This window comes from Protomyctophum parallelum (assembly GCF_964188405.1).
Source record: "Protomyctophum parallelum genome assembly, chromosome: 3".
NCBI classification, from domain to species: Eukaryota; Metazoa; Chordata; class Actinopteri; order Myctophiformes; family Myctophidae; genus Protomyctophum; species Protomyctophum parallelum.
The window spans coordinates 47,453,143-47,473,470 of record NC_139698.1 but is presented as its reverse complement, the minus strand read 5'-3'; the positions used below and the strand labels follow the sequence as shown (position 1 = coordinate 47,473,470).

General features: G+C 40.7%; 2 protein-coding genes across 2 annotated transcripts; one reads left to right on the top strand and one right to left on the bottom strand.

Moving 5' to 3' along the window:
- Positions 1–69: 69 nt before the first annotated feature.
- On the bottom strand, positions 70–12,297 carry cep72 (centrosomal protein 72). The gene is made up of 14 exons (XM_083761734.1): positions 12,213–12,297; positions 11,151–11,278; positions 9,372–9,564; positions 8,606–8,714; positions 7,444–7,559; positions 7,282–7,343; positions 6,812–6,854; positions 5,989–6,183; positions 5,214–5,389; positions 4,539–4,632; positions 3,349–3,527; positions 2,550–2,676; positions 2,338–2,449; positions 70–1,670 (listed from the first exon to the last, which is right to left on the bottom strand). The coding sequence occupies exons 1-14, from the start codon at positions 12,286–12,288 to the stop codon at positions 1,610–1,612; spliced, it is 1,671 nt and encodes a 556-aa protein (XP_083617860.1). The 5' UTR covers positions 12,289–12,297; the 3' UTR covers positions 70–1,609.
- Positions 12,298–13,033: 736 nt separating this feature from the next.
- Positions 13,034–16,904, top strand: LOC310856497 (transmembrane protein 276-like). The gene is made up of 2 exons (XM_083761969.1): positions 13,034–13,140; positions 15,273–16,904. Exons 1-2 carry the CDS (start codon positions 13,048–13,050, stop codon positions 15,804–15,806), a joined length of 627 nt encoding a protein of 208 aa, XP_083618095.1. The 5' UTR covers positions 13,034–13,047; the 3' UTR covers positions 15,807–16,904.
- Positions 16,905–20,328: the final 3,424 nt, after the last annotated feature.

Sequence of the window (20,328 nt, the reverse complement as noted above, 5' to 3'; positions counted from 1 at the left end):
ACATAAAAAACAAGTGGTGTGCTTCTTCAACCTTTATTTACTCATGCTTTCTTTCCAGCACCATTCAATACAGTTACTCCTGGGAGCTGCCCTGCAGAACTACTGAGAAGCAATTCAACCACTTAAACCAGTGGTTTTCAACCAGTGGTCCGGGGACCACCAGTGGTCCTTGAGGAGGTTTCCAGGTGGTGCCCAGCTAAATAATTAACCAAGAGAGTTAACCAAATGGACCCTTATATATCTTTAACTCTTGATAGCGTAAAATTTTACGCTATCAAGAGTTAAACTATTGTTAAACATCTGCATTACTTAATTTACAAGAAATCTACACAAATAGAGAATGTAGAAGAAGTGTTATTTTGATCAATATTTGCACATTATCTCTCCTACGATACAACATCAATACAGCATGGAATTGTTGACAAAATCTTATCCAACGATAACAAAATATTCTTAAGTCTTGGGTCTGAGAGGCTAAATCTCATCATCTCGTCTGTGGCTTTAATGCTGAATAAATAATGGGCCTTGGCATGAAAAAGGTTGAAAACCACTGACTTAAACCCTCCATTATTTGTCGTCTGTCCCCCAGGGTTCTATAATAGGCCCGCTCCTTTTCCCACGTACATAAAACATCTTCGCAGAAAATAGCCGATCTACAAGCTCACACCGCGTTGCGTAGTTTCGCGAGCTTGTGAATCGCCTATTTTCACAGAATGCTCGCCCCCAGAACAGGGGCACTAGGGTTCACGTGGTTAAGCATGTTGCTCAAGGGTGATGGAGGTCTTTGAGGAGTAGGGTGTCATCACATTCGCTTTCCCCACCCAGGTTTGTCCAAGCTAGTTTTAACGATTCAAATATACAAGCATCCGATCGCAAACCCGCTCCCCTCCAACCTCTATGGCCCCACATTTGTACTTACATGAAAGACCTTGAGTGTCAGAACATGCGTGTGTGTGTGCGTGTGTGTGTGTGTGTGTGTGTGTGCGTGCACCGGTATTAATGTGTGTATGCATCTCTCCAGCCTTAAGGCAGAGAGGTAAAAAATAAGGCCACAGTGCAGCTGAAATCAGGTCAAATCTTTTCCACTGCAGTCTACGAGGCAGATGGATAGACAAGACAACTGACCTATATATATATATAAATAAAAAAGAAACATGAAGTTTGTATTGACAATCTTGCCTCTGATCCAGGAACGACATACTGTACTGGCCTCCTCGTTACCAGATCATTTCTTAACACAGCTGGCCTTGTCAAACACACATATACACATTTTCTTGAACAGTAGTTTACACGCTAAGCAAAACACAGTCGAGGCACTTTTTTTTTCATCTTCCAAAGAACAATAAATAATGCATTCATCAACATGCCTCGGAGCAAAATAAAAAACGCAAAACCAAAATACACAGTGCAAAGGCTTTGAAGTTTAAAATTATATACAGTGCAAAGACTTCTAAGTTTGGTGCAATTTTGATAACAACAGGACCTCTAGTTTGGTAAACGAGACAAGATTAATCATGTCAAATATGAGATTCTATTCGCTGAAGCTCATGCAGATTTTACTATGCCGGTATAAAGTTCAATATACAGTAAAAAATGATGTTCTTGTTAGTTACTGTTCCGTGCTGGCCCTCAGCTCACCCAACAGCCGCTCATTGGTAGCCACCAGCGACCTAAAACGTGTACACAAAAAAACTGTTTGAACACACACTAATGGAATGGTGGCCAAATTCACCATTGTCTGCAAACAACACAGCTGTGTAGATGGAACGTAAAACAGAAATATGTGATGCCGATTCCCATTCCCCAGTCACACTGGCGAAAAGGATAGAGGAACAGCTCTCTTTGATGTGCCTCGGGACACATGACATGGTGGACTATCTTTATAATATATCACGTGACACTGATATATTTGGCATGTTTCTGTAGATATAGCCAGAACACAAACGTATGATAATAATGATACATTGCTTTCATTTAATAATGGGTGAGGATTCAGCGTCTTTCTGTAGATTAGTTATAGTTACCTAATTAATATCTCTAATGCAGTGGTTCTCAACCTTAGAATGTAGGTGTTGAGGCATTACATTTAGTTTTACTCAGTTCCACAGATAAATAGTGAAAATAGTACACTCACAACGGCTCAGAGCTTGTACTGTAGTTCAGCTATTTTCAAACTCTTTGCCTCTTTCTTGTGTAATTTGGCCAATGTTTGACCAGTTTTATAGTCTAATTTGTTGATTACTTTTGATGCAGTAATGGACTTTTTCTTTTTGAGGTATTACAAAGAGCGACTACTGTGGTGACTGCACCCATCCCTGCCTGGTAGCACCCTCTTACCTGTGACTTTCTTGCAGCATATGGGCCAGGTCTTTGACCTTCTCAGCCTCATGGACCTTAAGTCTCAGGCCCTCAATCTCCCTCCTCAGCTCATCCACCTCTGTCTGTGCCTCTACGGAACACAGTGGTGGGACATTGAAGCAGGGCATGAAATAATGGAATGTTTGCACTTTGTACTTTGTACTAAAAATACGTACAAATATGCCTCTCACCCTTTATCTGCGTAACAGGAGAGGTTTTCATCATAGACTTTAGGTACTGTTGCTCCAGTTTGATGAGCTGCTTCTGAAGATTCACATTCTCCTCCAACACGATCTTCAGCTGCTCGTTCAATTTAGCCTGGATTAAGTTACAAACTGAAATGAGTACCGGTACATTCGTTTTGATCACAATATCCCACCCACCCACTCTGTAGCAAATGCATGGATTAAAGCAAAAATTAAATCTCACGACTGAAACAGCGTGCACCCACACTACTAGTGCCGTTTCCTAAACAATTAACACAATATGTAAATTATATCATGATGTTTTAGTAATAATGTTCCTGCCGTTGAATACTACCAATCAGGTGAAGAAATCAGACTGAGGCTATAACGTTTGCTTTTATATGAAATATCCGAGACCATTAGGGTTTTATGGAAGCGGTTTCGGCACATAATGCTAATTTGACCACTTGAAATGTGCCTCCAATCTTAAAATAAGCTAGAGTAGACTACGGTCCGACTCGAGAACCTACCTCAAACACTAACCTAACCATAACCGCAAGCACGGAGCAGCGCATGTTCGCCAACCTTAACGCACGTTTGCCAACCTTAATCCGATCGTTGTTTTCGCATGTCGGATAAGCATGCGCACCCCAGACTACTTTGGCTTATTCGCTTAAGTAGAAGAAATGCTGGCATCTCCAGAACCCAAATGACTGAAATCAGTCGTGGCGACTGAGAACTTTAATCCATGCAAATTAAATGTGTGTTTAGTCTTCGTTAGCTTTGCTGCTATGGCTCTTCTCACCGCCGAGCCCTGGGTGTCTTCCAGCTGGACGGACAGATCGTGGACTTGGATTTTATGCTCCTCCTGTCGTACGTCCGCTTGACGCTTCAGTCCCTCCACTTCCCCTTTCAACGTCTTGATCTCATCCTCTCGACTGGAGATATCATCCTCCATCATGGATAGGATCTGCACTGCCTTGGCTATAGAGAGAGAGAAAGAGAATGAAATGGTTAATACAGATTGTTGGGCTTTAATAATAAAATCTTTGAAAACAATGTTTCGGTTTTCACAATTCCTCCAGTAGGTAATTTCAAAGCCCAGTACAAAGCCCAGAAATAATTTATTTTATACTTCTACGCTCCTGTTTTCGCTGTACACTACACAACTGTATCCAGTCCACTTTGTAGAAATAGCCTCGCTACAAGCTCATATATTGACGTGTTGTGAGCTTGTAGATTGGCTATTTTTTGCTGAATATTTAACCCAGAACAGGAACATGGGCTCTAGTGGTTAAATGGGCAGACATTTACTAGGGGTGTAAGAATACATTTTAACAGTGATACGATAAGCATCACGATACATAGTTGACGATATGATACATGGATGATATTGGATCATTCATGGCGATACGACTCAATGATTTAAAATCGATAAAGTAACTATTTAGCAAAGACGTTTACTTTGTGTGAGACATAGTAAGTGGATAGTGTGGGAAAACATTATATTTGAACAAATATAGACAAACCTACGGAGCCCCAGAGTGGCCATGGTAAGACATTTATTTTTCTTACCATGGCGACTCAGTGGCTCCGTACAATCCTGCACAACACGGAGAATACACACATATATCGATGTGTAGCGATACTGAATGGAAAAGTAATTAAACAGATCTTTTTCTTTTTTCTTCCTAAAATTGCTAAATACAATGCAGTTAGTATGTAGTTAGTATGGATGATTATTTGCATTGCAAAACGATTCGATACCGATTATTTGCATTGCAAAAAGTCAAATGATACGATATGCTGCCATTTACATTTCGATATACTTTGATTCTTGAAATTAAAATCGATGTTTCGACACAGTTACAGCCCTACCATTTACCCATGCATACTCTAGTTGTCGGTGATGAGGTGACCACCTTTTCACCTCATCACCTAAAACTGGTGTATGAATAGGCCTTTAGATACATAAACCTGTCTCCTCCCACTCACACAGAAAGTCGCTGTTATGGTGAAGTGATCTCTCTCCTTTCCAATGCTTGTCCACAAGGTTGAGCAGCATTTCCAGTGGCTTCCTGTAGCCGCCCTGTTAAACCCATTCAAAAAGTAGACATTAACACATGCATAAAGCAGTCAATCTAATAGCATTAGCTAAACTGTTAAATATAATTAGAGATGTCCCGATACCATTTTTTTAAGACAAAGTACGAGTACGAGTACTTTCTTTTAAGTACTCGCCGATACCGAGTACCGATAAGAGTACTTTTTATTTTTGTTGAGTAACCACTTATTTTACCACCTCCCGTCTACACTTGTCAGTTGTCATTTATGCTTGTAGATCAGCCGTTTTGGGCGCTTTGCTCATTTTGCTGCCGTGTTGGGTCAGACTTGCTCCCGTTGCATTGAGCGTTCAGCCAGTGTCAATTGAATGTTGTAGTACTCGTCTCAAAGTTCTTTAGTTCTTAGCTTACGTATGATTCATGATGACTATTTTTATGTATTTGATGTATTAGCATGTGTTTTGTTCTTGCTTAATGTAAATCTCTCTGGATTAAGAGCATCTGTTAAATGCCTAAATTGTAAATTGTAAATGTGAATGAAAGCATGTTGAACAATTCAATAAGAGTACAGTGAGCAGTAGGCCAATGCTTTTTAGTTTTCCCATACCCTCTTTTGGTTGGGAGTTTTTTGTGGTGCGCCCGGCCCCCCTGCTGTTCTACTGGAGTAGGACACTCTCGGAGGATGCAGGATAGGGTTGGAGGGGTCAGAGAGGGTCATGCCGGGACTCCTGGGACTTGGAGGCTGTATGTTCATTAACGGAGTATCGTGCTGGTGTCCTTGGTCTTTGACAAAGTAAGACATGGATACATTCAATAGAACATAGAGAAGTGCTGTCCAGTGACAAACCACAGCACCTGCAACACTCCCACAATTGAAGACATCTTTTAGGCGCACAGCTAAACAAAACGATCAATGAAAACAAGAAAAAGTCAGCACTCAATAACATCTTTTGTGATGTTTATTGCTCAGAGAAGGAAATAAACTTGATAAAAGGACATTATTGCGTGCTGGCCATTTTTACTGGCGTCCCTATTGTTGGCAAAAGAACAACAAAAACAACGTAATTTTCCCTACGGGTCCATTTGGTTTCATTTTACGCTATCAAGAGCATTACTTAATTTACAAGAAGTCTACATATTAGAAAATGTAGAAGAATTGTTATTTTGATCAACTTTTGCCTGTTACCTCTTCTATGGTACCACATCAATACAGCATCGAATTGTGGACAAAATCCGACCCAACGATAACAAAATATTCTTAGTTTTGGGTCTGAGAGGCTAAATCTCATCAGATGGTGGTCCGTGGCTCAAATGATGAATAAATTATGGGCCTTGAAATGAAAAGGGTTGAAAACCATTGCTTTACAGTATGCAGTACTCACTAGGATTGGGTGTGAAATGGCCCTTAGCGGGACGTTTGCCGGGGTCCTTGTGCTTGTGCCTTCCAGAGTCTGGCCTCCGCTTCTCCACGTAGGGGTCAAAGGTCACCCTCGGACCCTCCACCCCTTTCAATGAGGTAGAATTATTTTTATGCGATGATGACACTTTCGTCTGTGGCACTTTAGACTTCGTATAGCCTGGTCAACACAGGGAGGGAAACAGACAAAGAAATGTATCACGGCAAGTGGTCTCTTTCAGTCTAGGCGTGCAATAGTTCTTCAAATGAATCGATGAATTAATAATCCTTATATACGCCTTTTTCTTTAAACAGACGACCTAAAAGCTCACAAAATACTTATTTTTTCATGATAGTGTTGTGTAACAAAGAATAAAATTATGCCCACGTGGTTAATCAATTTTGTTGATATAAATTCAAAACAATTGTAAACAATAGAAAATAAGAAAATTATTGAAAGTTGCAGCCCTATTCGAGTTAGAACTGAATGCACTAGCACTAGCTCATGAAAAAATAGAATGTGCTGTTGGATCCATCTAGTGGTGGGTTTTGGATACTGTTTGATCCAGGGGAACTGAAGGATTTTGTGAATCTAAATTGGGCCACCACTGCAGCATAAACAAGCCTATCAGTATCACTTGATGATTTTCTAAAATCTATAAATAATAAATAATAATAAGAGGTTAATATAATATAATAATAATAATAGCTCAGATTTATATAGCGCTTTTCTAAGTACCCAAAGCGCTTAACATAAAACAGTAGGAACAACTTTAATTCAAGAAACAAAAATTTTAATAAAAACTTACCATAGTTTTTCTGCGTGGACCTGAGGATGGATTTGACTGGTTCCTATGAAAACAGAGAAATAGCTCACTCACTGACACAGCATTAGTAGTACAATCTGTGCAACACAGAATACATGGTGGTTTTAAACCTTTTTCATATCAAGGCCATTATTTATTCAGCATTTACCACCATTTGATTTTTACTCGCAGACCCAAAACGAAAGAAGATTTTTTTGTACTGTAGTTGGATAAGATTTTGTCCACAATTCCATGCTGCATTGATGTGGGACCATAGGAGAGATAACAGGGTAACGTTGATCAAAATAATAATTATTTTTGTGTAGACTTCTAGTATAGCCTAATGCAGGTGTTTAACAATAATTTAACTCTTGATAGTGTCAAATGAAACCAAATGGACCCGTTAGCGTCCACTTTACGCTCTCAAAGACTAGTGGTGCCCGGACCACTTGTTGAAAACCACTAAAAATCACCTGTTTTTGAGAAGAACAGCTCTCCGTCTCCGAAACATTTTTCGCCTCAGCCTCTTCAGTTTCTGGGAGGTAAAACAATGGAAAAAGAACACAATGAAACCCAGCACACAGGAAGCCATTCTCATTACTAAGAATTACTTCATTTGGACAATAAAATCATACCTTGTTGTAGATGACTACTTTTAGCACCAAAGTTCAACACAATGTCATCGCTGTTCTCCGCGAAGGAGAGCCTCTTTGTCAAGCGGTCCACGGAGGCCAGCCTCGGATCACTGCTCCTGAAAAACCACAAGCCACACGATGCTCGAAGATAGACTTTAACCTATTAAGGCCTGAGGTCGAATCTACAAAATGTCTTCTTAAATGCGTTTTCTGAAAACCAATGTTTCTATGTATTTGACTGCCGACCCCCATCTCAAAATATGCTGTTCCAGGGACCCCCCCCCCCCAGAAGCAAAGATGTGAAAGAATATATATTCAAAGATTTGCAAGATTTCACAATTTTTCAAAAAAGATCTACAAGCTCGTAGATGTGCTATTTTTCAATAGTTAAAGTTTAGATGACCTAGATGGGTTCCAGGTCTTAAATGGGTTAATCCTGACTCCTGAGGCACAGTTTCAGTTGATTCATCACAGATTGATTGATTGAAATATTTATTAACAGTTTGCAGAATTACAGTACAATTCAAGCACAACTCAATACAAAGACTGTTTGTAGAGCTTGTAGGTCTGCTATTTTTGAAAAATCGTAAAAATGTGGCGCAAATCTTTGAATATATATTCTTTCAGAGTGATTTTTTTATGGGTTAACTGTGAGTGGACGACCCAATAAAGCATTACACTTGTTTACAAGAGGGTCCACCTTGTTCAATTCATCAATTCATAGAAATTAGTGCTGTCACAATTATTGCATTTTACATGATTAATTGTCACTCAAATAATTGTAATTAATTGTATTGACGTTGAAGACTGGAATAATAATTGCATTTCTGTTTGGCTTTTAGCTTTGAAGTTGCACAATGCAGATATGACAACCTAGATTTACAAAGAAAAAAACTGACATTAAATAACCTTATACTTAAAAAAAAAGAAGAAGAAAAAAAACATTAATAGTCAAAGGACTACTTCATGGGTTTCTGAACTGCCCACAGCCCTTCTATGAGACACAGACCGAGTAGAAAGAAATGGTGGCATTTTATCATGAACATTGATTACAAAGAAATACAGTATTGCAATAATAAGTGCCTGTGGTTGTTACAAAATCCCAAGGCACACCTGGAGTTGTCTCACATCACATTAGGAACCACTGACTTAAAATATGTACCTGTTATCAGGTGCCTGGCTTAGAAGGTGGCTCTTCTGATGAGGTAGAGGGTCCGAGGAGAACTGCATGATGGCAGCTTTACGCTCTGTGTCTCTGACTGGGCAATCGTCTGGAAAACACAGAACATCTTTCAAGATCTGCTATTTGCACTACTTCTTAATAATTAGGTATTTTTTTGTTTATTCATGAAATTATTGCATGAATTTGTCCAAAGTTCACGTGTAGACGTTTTTGTGCATTTTGATAAAAGATCCTGGGAGGAGATACATTTTAACTGTTTTTCATATAATTCAAAATGGCGGGTGATCTAAAGGTCAGAGGTCAAAAGTCAGAACACGGTTGTTCGGCATGAGGAGACACATATGTATATCAAAGTGTCATTGCCAACGGTCAAATGGTTCATGAGCTACGCACGTTCAAAGTTTGCATTTTCAATTGAGTGCTATAGCACCACCATTTGACCAATCGTCATGGGCTTCACATAGTCACCGTTTGGCATGGCCCTCTACCAGATTACCAGATTGCCAAAAACGACTGCACGGTTCAGCCAGAACTGCTATTTTTGGCGGAAGGAGAAGAAGAAGGAAAAAAAACACAAAAACAATAAGTGACCAAAGTCACTTTGTGACTTCTTGGTCCCTTAATGACAACATTTAGGAAACAATAAACAAAGGTATATTCACTCACGACCCACAAAAATGGATCCAAGACACACAAAATGTTTGCGAAACAGTGATCCAACTAATAATGAACATATCGAGCTCACCTAGTTTGCGAAGGTTGGGCATGGCGTGCACCAGGTACAGGCGGTAGTGAGGGTCGTTTTTAGTCAAAGGGTTGAGTCTGAGGTCCAGTTCCCTCAACGCTGGGAGCTTACAGAGTTCCTTGACCTCCTTGACAGATGATATGCAGTTATAATACAGGTTGAGTCTCTCCAGCATCTTCAAGTGAAGCAACCCCTGAGGAGAAGCACAGAAAATATTGTGTTATTTTTTTACCCCTTTTTCTCCCCAATTTTGTCATTAAAAGGTAGTGTAAGTGATTTTCTTTGGTTAAACCATTGTTAAAAAGCTCTATATTGTGATAGTACCGTACTCATTGCTATATAGCAGGGGTTTTCAACAGGTGGTCCGTGGACCACTGTTGGTCCGTGGAGGTATTGCATGTGGTCCCTGACCATGCATTTAGTAATGTAGCAGAGCAAAGTGTAGATTTTGTATTTTCTTCCACGGAATAGTGCACTAAACGTCTGTGCACTCACTGTTCTGTGGAAGACGTGCGTCAATGTTATCAGAATTTTTGGGAAGTCTGAGGTTAATAAATTCCATAGAAAAGGCAGTTAGAATCTCAAGAGGGGTGAAGTGTACCAGCTTGCCTGATTGAGTCATCATTATTACGAAATGTGCCCATATAATCATGTGCTATATCTTGCACGTATTTGCCATTTTTACTATATATATATATATATATATATACATATATTACTATTATTAAAATAGTTCAAATAGCCGATAATAGCCATAATGTATGGATGTAGATCTGCTTCAAGATAGTAAAATATGGAAAGAAAATCAATGTTGTCAGTTACAGGGAAGTCGGACGCCAAGAACTTCCACAGAAAAGGGAGTTAGAATTTCAAGGGAAAGTAGGTATACCGGATTGCCTGGTTGAGTCACCATTATAAAGAAATATAATGTAATACTCAATACTCAATGTAATGTCTGCTCACTGCTCGTCATGCATAAATTGCAATGAACAGCATCATGAGTTTAATATGGAAGGTTAATTTCCCCCCATATCCCCCTCCTCCCAACACAACAGTGGTCCCCAGGTTGATTCTCAGTCAGGGTGGTGGTCCCTGGTTCATAATCAGTTGAAAACCCCTGCTATATAGTGTTTGTTCAGTAATAGGAGTCTCCATGTCTCTCCAGCTTTTTATTAAACAGAAACTGAAACTGGGATACTATTTTTATGCAATCAGGATAGAGAATGCAGTCAGGATACAGATTAAACAAGTGGAATTCAACAGTAAGAGATGACACAAAGAAATGAGCAGACAAAATTGGAACTGGAACAATACTTTTTTTCCCTTCTTTTTAACCAAAAGAAACCTACACTACCTTTAATGCCAATTGATTCCTCCCCACACATAATTCTGTGTTGTTTGTCACTGCTGTTGTATCCTACTGACCCCCTCACCGAGAAGACTAGAGCCTTCGTCCTACTCCTCCTGTCCAACACTCCAACACTTAATGACACTCCCTGCTGAGTGCTGTGCTGACTGACAGCCCGTAGGATTACAGTACAGTGCAGTGACAAATTATCCCCCCATGCTTCCCTCCCCCGAACGCGGGCCAATTGTGTTCCTGTATAGACAAAGCCGGATGCACCACGCACAGTGGATTTCAAACCCACAACCTATGCGGTGGTGGGCTGGGCAGGCACTTGAGCACTGTGCCACCCGAAATGCTAAGTGTTCATCTTTTTCTCTTTCATCTTTTGTAGCGTCATTAAATCTGTCCAGGTCTTGGTTGGGAGAACTTACCTCAACAGAAGTAAGAGCATTGCAGGACAGGTCCACGCTCTTCAGACGCACAAAGTTTCTCAGTGCCGTTCCGAGATGTCTGATCTTCTCCTCATATGTCCCTGGAAGGCTGAGTGACCTGACATCTCCTGTTAACAAGTTACACCAACATTACAACGCATGCTTCTCAAACGTTTTCATTGTCGAGGACGCCCAAATTGATATGTATTTATTTGGGCCCCACGGAAAAGATTCAGAATTCTGTACGAGGACTGGGGACCCCCAAAAGAGAAGATTTGTCAACAGTTCTTTCGGGAATATGATGATCCACAAGCTCACGAGCTTGTAGAATAGATCAACTATTTTCGAATAGCCTAAAATCGAATTGGGCATTAGCCTCCCTTAGTTGAATCAAGCCTATCAATCTATTTCGATGTTTGCATATGCAAATATCAAAATCGATCAAATATAATGCAAACATAAATAAAGAAATCAATACTGTGTATTAACTATTTGATTTGTGTGTGTGTGTGTGTGTGTGTGTGTGTGTGTGTGTGTGTGTGTGTGTGTGTGTGTGTATATATATATATATATATATAGGAAATTAAATTGGAATAGATGTGTACATAGATGCAGTGTATATATGTCTGTAAATGTCTTGATGAATTGAAAATGGAGGCACCCAGATGTAAACAAGTCTAAGTGATTTTTTTGGTTTTATCCTCTTAGCAGTTTTTGTATTGACCTGTATACCTCCCTTGCTTGGACTGTACCCATTCTTCAATCAATCACTCTTCCACATTTTGCTGGGTACCACCCCATTCCCCAAGGACCCCCCTGTCTGTGTGGTCTCCAGGACCCCTGTCTGTGTGATGATCATGATCATCACAAAGCGTAGGTCTGCTTTGGTGCAGGCATTAATATGATCGACAGATTAACGTTAGCCCCATTAGCTTTATTATTAGCCCGTGTTTACAATTCTGGCCCGTATTTGGTCTCGGACGACGTCACGCCCTCGACCCTATTTAGGCATCCCTTTGCAGTCGCACGCACGTTGCACAATGAAAACAGCAGCCGTCTTACCGAGATGTGGAAGTTTTAACTGTAATCTCTCCCGTATCCATGCCTCTGTTATGGTTGTCAAGCGCTCAGCCGCCATTACTTTTCGAACTCCTTTGCAGTGTTGCCCGATTTTGTGAGAGAAATAAGCAACCGCAAGTCTCATGAAAACAAGCCCCAAAGAAGGGTAGGCTCGGGGTAGGCTCTTTGGAACTAGATCAGATCTACAAGCTCACAAACGCGTCGCAAAAAACTAAAACAAGAAAAAATTGGAGGAAAAAAAATGGACAAATGTGGAATATTTTTAAAACATTTTAACAACACAAATCAAAGCAAGGACTGAATAGACTCTATTCAGTCCTTGTGGGGGTCGTTCTGTCGTTGACATGGAAATGTGTGAGAATCACTGGTTTAAACAACATTAGGAAACTTGGCACCCGGTGCTTTCTTTGAAATGTACCCATTCGACAAATAATAATTTCAATCAATCAATCAATCAATCAAAAACAAGCCCCAAAACCCGCAACAACATAATTTACAAGCAACTTTACAGAAAAAGAAGCTCAAGGTCGCTTATAATAAGCAGACATGGCAACACTGGCTCCGGGGCATGCGCGCAATCATATCCGCGTTTCTCTAGTCACGTGACAAAACAAAGTCATGCAGCACGAGCGGCAGTACTAGTGTGTTTATGTTTATGTTTCAGTCAGTGGCTTCTGTAAAGTTTCATGCCACCACCACGTGTGCGTGTCGTGCTCAATCAACATTCATTATTATCAATACATCCACCAGCTGTTTGCTGGCTCCGTAACAGAACTGTGGTAAAGAAGTGAATGAGTTAGTTTGTTGTTTGTGATCAATGGCATCCTGTATAATAACAGATTGGATCACAGTGTGTTCCAATGCCGTTCTGTGTGCCACTGCTCTGCACTCAGCCTATCATCTCTTCAAGGTAGGCTGGCGTACAGTTACAAAGTCCATTATTTATTCCGCATTTGAATTGAGCCACGGACCACCAGGCATTTAGCCTCTCAGACCCTAAACTAAATAATATTATGTTATGTTGTGCGAAAGATTTTAGTACAATTTTAGATCTATATATGAACCAGAGCTACTACAATTCCATACTGTGTTGATGGTAATATCATAGGAGATACAACAGGCAATCGTTGATCAAAATAACAATTCTTCTACATCCTCTATTTGTGTAGACTAGGGTTGCCAATTGCCACCTTTGAGATCTTGAAATAAGGGACACTCTTTATGCCATTGCCTGCCGCGGCCTTGCGAAGTTGCGACGCATGCGTGTGCGGCAAGGCCGGGGCAATAAGTTGAACTTTTGATGCAATAAGTTGAAGCAATAAGTTGAACTTTGGATGCAATAAGTTGAAGCAATAAGTTAATTGAAGCAATAAGTTGAAGCAATGAGTTGAAGTTTCCCTTCAACTTATTGTTTATGCTAACACTATCCACATCCTTTGAAGTAGAATTTTGTTTTCCAAATGAGCATAACAACATAAAGATTTCTGATTGTAAATACGAGTGGTTCTTTAAATGGGCACAATATTTAATTATATTGATTTATATTTATATTGGACTTTAAAAACTCAACATTATTAAACAATCAACTATAATAGTCTACTGAAATAGCAGGCTAACCTATCCCCACATCAGCAGCCAAGATGTGGGCTATTGGGCAGGTATTATAAATACTACTGACATGACATCTTGTAAAAACACGGATAAATAAGATGATAAATAATATAAGGTCCCATACCAAATCGATCTCAGGAGATGTTTGGGTCATGAAGAACTGAAAATGAACTGAACAGTGGTTGAAGGTGTTTGAAGCAAGGTGGTCAACCTACATTTGAAAACTTTGCCTAATTTAGTACGTACTTTCTAATGTTGGTACTTTAGGTGCATTTTAAATACCAATGCAGACTTTTTGTAACAGAGTATTGCTCTACATGTCATTATTGATACTTTTACTTAAGTAAAACATGTGAGTATATTTTCCACCACTGCCTGAACCTCATACGCCCTATCCTCCATTGACAGCCCATTCATCAAACAGAAAGGTCCTTTATTGACAGAAAGTTGCTCTGAGATGGTGGATTCGGAATTGACAGAGACAAAGAACGAAAAAAAGACATGATCGCATGGATGCACCTGGGACGTATCCTCAGTGATGTATCCCAAGGTCATCGGGGTCACTCAGGTGACCCAGCCGGGGTGATCAAGTCCCGACTTACATCCCAGGAGCTACGCTCGATCAGTCCTATTAGGGAAAGACCAGGGCCACACAATCCGTTGCTCCGGAACTACTCTGCCGGGTCTGGGAGGTAGATCAATCTCGCGCCTGGAAGGACTATAGGCTCTGTGGGTTGACTCCTGTCTGGGCCCCTCCTACGTCTCACCAGGTCCACTCCTGCTCTCACCAGGTCCAGGACCTGTGCGTTGCACCAGACTCCCAGCACCAGACACTTCATTCAGGAGTGGTGGATTCTTGAGCCGCAATGGTTCTGCAGGCTCCACCTGTGCAACGGAAGACACAGGCTGGGGCGCCAACCCATACTGCTCCCGGGTGCCGTCTACATTCTGGCTGTCAATATATGATACCACAAGCTTTCCAGCTGCAATGTTTGTGAGTTTATTGTTGTTTAATACAATCAGATATAACCTTTCTGTTTAATGAATGGTTTGTCAATGGAGGATATTGCAACTTAGATGCAGGTGGCTTCTCAGTTGCTTGCAGCTTAAAGAAGCCCAATATCTATCTCAATTCTCCACAAAATTAAAAACGTTTGAGAATCACTTTATTACAGTCTCTCGCGCGCGCATCTCTCTCGCATCTGTGTCACCTTAGCTTTTAACCACTTGAATCATTATTTTATACTTTTTATTTTATACTATTTTATACTGAAAAATCGTGAAAATGTGTTGAAATCGTTGAAATATATATATTCTTTCACAGTGAAGGTTTAACTCAAATCTTTGCTTCTGGGGGTTTCCTGGTAGAAAACATTTTCAGATGAGGGTTGGCGGCTGAATACAGACCTCTCTCTCTCTCTCTCATTGCAGGACCACAGAGCTCCCTCAGTAGGTGTGTTTCTGCTTGGACTGTCTGCCGGCCTCAGTCTCCTACCTGCCTCCATGATCCCTTACCTGAGCTCTCTCCAGTCTGACATGGAGTGGGCCAGCGAGGTCCTTGCCTCGCCTCTGCTGTCCTTCGGCTTCCTGTGGCTCAGCGAGGACCGCAACACGGCGCACCTCCTCCTGATTGGCTCAGGCCTCTTCCTGGGACTTTGCGATTGGCTGTCTTCTGACGCGCTGACACTGATGACTCGCTGCCTGGCTCTGTCGTCCGTGTCCTGCTCCCTGACGGTGTGTCTATTCGCCGGTAACGCTCTGGGGGCCCTCAGTGGCGTGGCCCTCAGTCTGTCCTCGTTGGTGGCCCCCAGGGCCGGAGCCAAAGCCCTGTCGGGGTCACTCATTTCTACAGCTGCCACCGAAGGACTGCTCAGATGTCTGCTGAAAGGCTGCACGGCAGTGGGATGTTGGGCCTCCACGCAGGCCCTTCACAAGCTTCTGCTGGAAGTAACATCATGGGACTGAGTATCCTGCATACTGTACTAAAGCCTGTTTTATTTGTAAACTAGATAAAGTGCCCCTCGGGGCACAGGTCTCCACCAGGACAGGTCAGGTTGTGGCCTCCTGGTGGCGCTATAATAGGCCAATGTGAAAAGGGTGCCATTTCTTCTTATGCCTTGGATGGCATAACGCTTTTTAACTACTTTCAAGTAGCAGGGCAACACCAGTGTCTGACAAAGTATAAAATAGATCTAGCCTGTGGTGGATTGAAACAGGTTAGGTACTATACCTCTGCGTCACCCAAAGCACCAGCTACAGCTACCAGGAGGTGATATTTTTTCAATTTCACATGTTGTGTGAATATTAGTCTTAACAGTAATTTCTCTATGCATTGTGTTTTAACTACTGACTGTGGGTGACCCACACACGAGCAGTTCTAACCAACGTTCTTGAATTGTCACTCTACTCTGTTTTCCATGTTGCATATTTGAATGAATGAATAATAATTTAAGTCGAGATGAAACGGCATTTTGAGAGCATGTAACTTCTGCACTGTGACATATTTATGAATGAAACAGGACAGGACGGTGTGATAACACTTCCTTTTGAATTTTGTGGGAATTACAATAAAAGATTGGTTGAAATTAGATCTGTTGATTCATTGACATATAATCAAAACGATATTTTAAAAACCGGCTTATAAATATTGGTTTCAACATATTTCCTGTTAATTGCCCAGCCCTACTTCATAATGTTTATGAAGCTCCTCGGTTTGACTGAGCGTATCACTGCCAGGAACCCAGTGTCACGTCCCACAGGCACATTTCCCAGCATGCAGTAGCCTGTACTCACTCACTGTATGGCTCTTAATACACCAAGCACGTCCGTGTGCCAATATCTCCAGTAGGTGAATGTGCTATTGTGCTCAGCATTCCAAACAGGCTGTGTTACCTCTCATTCCCCATCCTGCTTTCTGCAGCCTCAGCACTTTCACTATCAGGTAAAGGTCTGCACTCTGCAGTGGCCCAGGCCATGAATATCTATTGATATGTCAGTATACATTTCATCCTAAATATACAACTATGTCAGCTGCTGTTTAGTTATTGGATCATATTATTTCTATGTCACTAAATTAATGGGTTTTTTTGGGCACATCTTGCAAGATGGTCATTTTCCTTGGATAGATTCTGAGTTGATGCTGCAGGCTCCTTGAATATAGAGAGTACTTACATCAGAGTTTCTGCTGCATCGTACAAGGCTCTACAACAATGCTCTGTACAAAACTATTCGAGCAGTTTCTGGACATCATTGACAGAGCTTACTCACATGTATGTCTTTGCAGAGCCATAATGACCTAAAACTACATTAACGGAACATACTGCTCTCCTCCAAGGATTTTATCCGTAATGTATACATTTATGGCAGGATGTTTCCTGTGGCACATTTGTAACCACGTTATTCATAATTGTTGTTCACAATCTAAAAACCACATTGTCCACAGATTAAAGTGACGATGTCCACAGAACCTGAGTCAGTGATTGTGTCATTGTCACGCTTGCATCGTAGGCCTACAAGGCATACATATGGTAAGTATTGTCCTGGTCCACATCTACTGTCCTTGTGTGCTACCATAGAACTAAGTAAGAGACCCATTATTATTTGCACTGCATGATTGTTATAGGCCTGGAAATGGGGAAATGCATTGGTAAAAATGTGTGGGAACCTGTTACAGGAATTACAACTGTCTAACAGCACTACTAAGGGCAGACATGTACAATAATGCATGTATCCCAAACTCAGTAGCTAAGATGTATTAATAATTTATATTTTTATTTTATGTTATGTTTCATCACTGTCCAACTACGCAAATTATTCTCTCAGACTGATTGATTATGGGCACAATTCCTAATAATGGTGACTGAACCAGGCAATATACAGTACATTTTCCATTGAGATTCTAACTCCATTTTCTGTGCAAGTGCATTTAGTCTTTAGTGCACTGTTTCTCAACTAGTGGTATAGAATAGATATGATATATATTTAAAAGAAATCACACCCATGTGAAGTGAGGAGCGCTCTTTTATCATTATATATCATTCATCATACATCATCTCATGAACAACTGAATTTATGTGATTGGTTAGCCGATTTGCTCGTATGACGTCAATTTTCCCTTCATTGTCAATGGCATTTAATGTTTGTGTTGCCACAAATTTACGTCATATTTTGCGGACATTTGACCTAATTTCTCCTTTCAATGGCGAGACGTGTGTGGACAAAAGCTGTATAGGAGGGGCTAGCGCCCGTGTGAAGTTAGCGGCTCTGTTATCATACATCATCACACACATCACATTCCCAGCCAATCAGCTGAGCACATTCTGTGCTACAAACACACTCCGTACCAAACACACCTACACACAAAGCTGTACAAAAAATCACTTTCCTACTTTAGCATAAATGCATGGTCAGGGACCACATGCAATACCTTAATGGAACACCAGTGATCCATGGACCAACAGTTTTAATCCCACAGAGTAGGTCTATGTATTAGGCCATGGGTTTTCAACAGGTGGTCCGTGGACCACTGGTGGTCCGTGAAGGTATTGCATGTGGTCCCTGACCATGCATTTAGTAATGTAGGAAAGGGAAGATTTGTATTTTAATTTATTGTATTGACCACAAGTTGAGAAACAATGCAGTAAATGACGTGGTGACATACGATGACGCTCGATCGATGTTGTCAGTTACTGGGAAGTCGGACGTCAAGAACTTCCACAGAAAAGGGAGATATAATCTCAAGGGAAACTGTACCGGCTTGCCTGGTTGAGTCACCATTATAAGGAAATGTGCCCATAATTAATTGCATGCGTCTGCTCGCTCATACATACATACAGTAAGTTACAATGAACAGCAACATGATTTTAATATGGAAGGTTAATTTTCCCCCCACACCACGCCCATATCCCCCCTCCCAACACAACAGTGGTCCCCAGGTTGATTCTCAGTCAGGGTGGTGGTCCCTGGTTCATAATCAGTTGAAAACCCCTGTATTAGGCAACAGTGGTAGTCACGTGGGTTCCGCAATACACAGATACAGAAATGAGTTGTAGGTTCGGAAGCTCAAGCAGGCGTTAGACCAGGGGTCCTCTTCCTGTCACTCGTGGTTTGAGTTTGTGGAAACATGTATAGTATATGCAGATCTGGTCTGAAATCTTCTTGCACATCAGTAAACTGACGCAACACTTAGGCCCTATTGAATGGTTGCAACACTTCTGCCTCTCTGTCAACCACAGCGCGGCCCACTATAGATAAAGATCATCATGTTTTAAGTTCTATTATGGCAGGGAATGCAAATAAAGTAAAGATGAACTGCATTATATTAATATATAATGTAATGTTTTAAATTTACAACAGACTTTTGCTATAAAGGTCTCCCTGCATGGAGACTGGAGCAATGCCCTCTCATCGTTCTAAGGTAAAACAATTCCTATTTTCAATGAGTGACCCAAATACCTACAAAAATGATTTACTATTTGGGGGCTCTGATGGCCTATTTGTTAAGGCGCATACCACATATAGGAGAGACAGTGAGATCAGTTGGATCTCGTCCCTCCTGGAGAGGTCAGAGCCAAACAACCTTTTCTGCAACTGTGGGTTACTATCCAAATAAAGGCAGAAAAGTTCAAATGAACTATATAAAAATGATTTACTTTTACATTCAGCTCATCAGACATTTTAACTCATCTGGATTGTTCTAATCAGCTAGGACATTTGCTGTGTATAGGCTTGAACTTGGGTGAGAAGCAACTAAGTCTAATACTATAAATTAACTACTTCCAACTCCTTGCTGCAAGCTAGTGTTTCAACTAGTTGCATTGGTGTGGTCTGGCCTTTTAGGGGCTGAGTTACCAGCTTTCCGTTTCCTGAATAGATATAAGTGTTAACAAACTTGCAGATGACGGTCAGTAAGAAATGCAGTCAGTAAGAAAACCTCAGTGATTAAGATGGATTCCTTTTTCATCTTAAGACTCTGCTTCTTCTGTCTTGTAGACCTACAGACAATACAGGGTCTTCAGTCATCTGGTAATTATGGAATGAATAATACTAACGCTACTATTACTACTAGGCCTACTACTACTACTTTATATAGCACTTTTCAAGGTACCCAAAGTCACCTCATGATAAATGATGTAGTAGTTGGTGATAGTGATATAGTTGGCCGTGTGATGTATCTAAAGTGTATTTTTTATAGCAGGAAATGTATGTCATTATCAGTCATACCTTGTCCTTAAAATGATCTATAGTTTAGTAGGCCTAACTTTGCTCACATTACCGGTAAATGTTTTTATTAATTATTTATTCAGTTAAAGATAGACTAAGTGATTTTCTTTGGTTAAAATTAGTTAAAATTAAAAAGCTCTATATTGTGTAGCCTATATTGCTATAGAGTGTTTGTTCAGTTTTAAAAGGTTTTTTTAAATAGTAAAAAATGGCAAATAAGTTTAGGGATAAGGGTTAAGGGGTGGCGCAAGATATAGCCTTCCTA

Coding starts and splice junctions, on each gene's coding strand:
- LOC310856497 (XM_083761969.1), top strand. CDS start 13,048: ATGGCATCCTGTATAATAACAGATTGGATCACAGTGTGTTCCAATGCC. Junction 13,141..15,272: donor CAGCCTATCATCTCTTCAAG/GTAGGCTGGCGT, acceptor CTCTCATTGCAG/GACCACAGAGCTCCCTCAGT.
- cep72 (XM_083761734.1), bottom strand. CDS start 12,288: ATGGCGGCTGAGCGCTTGACAACCATAACAGAGGCATGGATACGGGAG. Junction 5,390..5,988: donor CCATTTCACACCCAATCCTA/GTGAGTACTGCA, acceptor ACTTTGTCAAAG/ACCAAGGACACCAGCACGAT. Junction 4,633..5,213: donor AAACTCCCAACCAAAAGAGG/GTATGGGAAAAC, acceptor TGGGTTTAACAG/GGCGGCTACAGGAAGCCACT.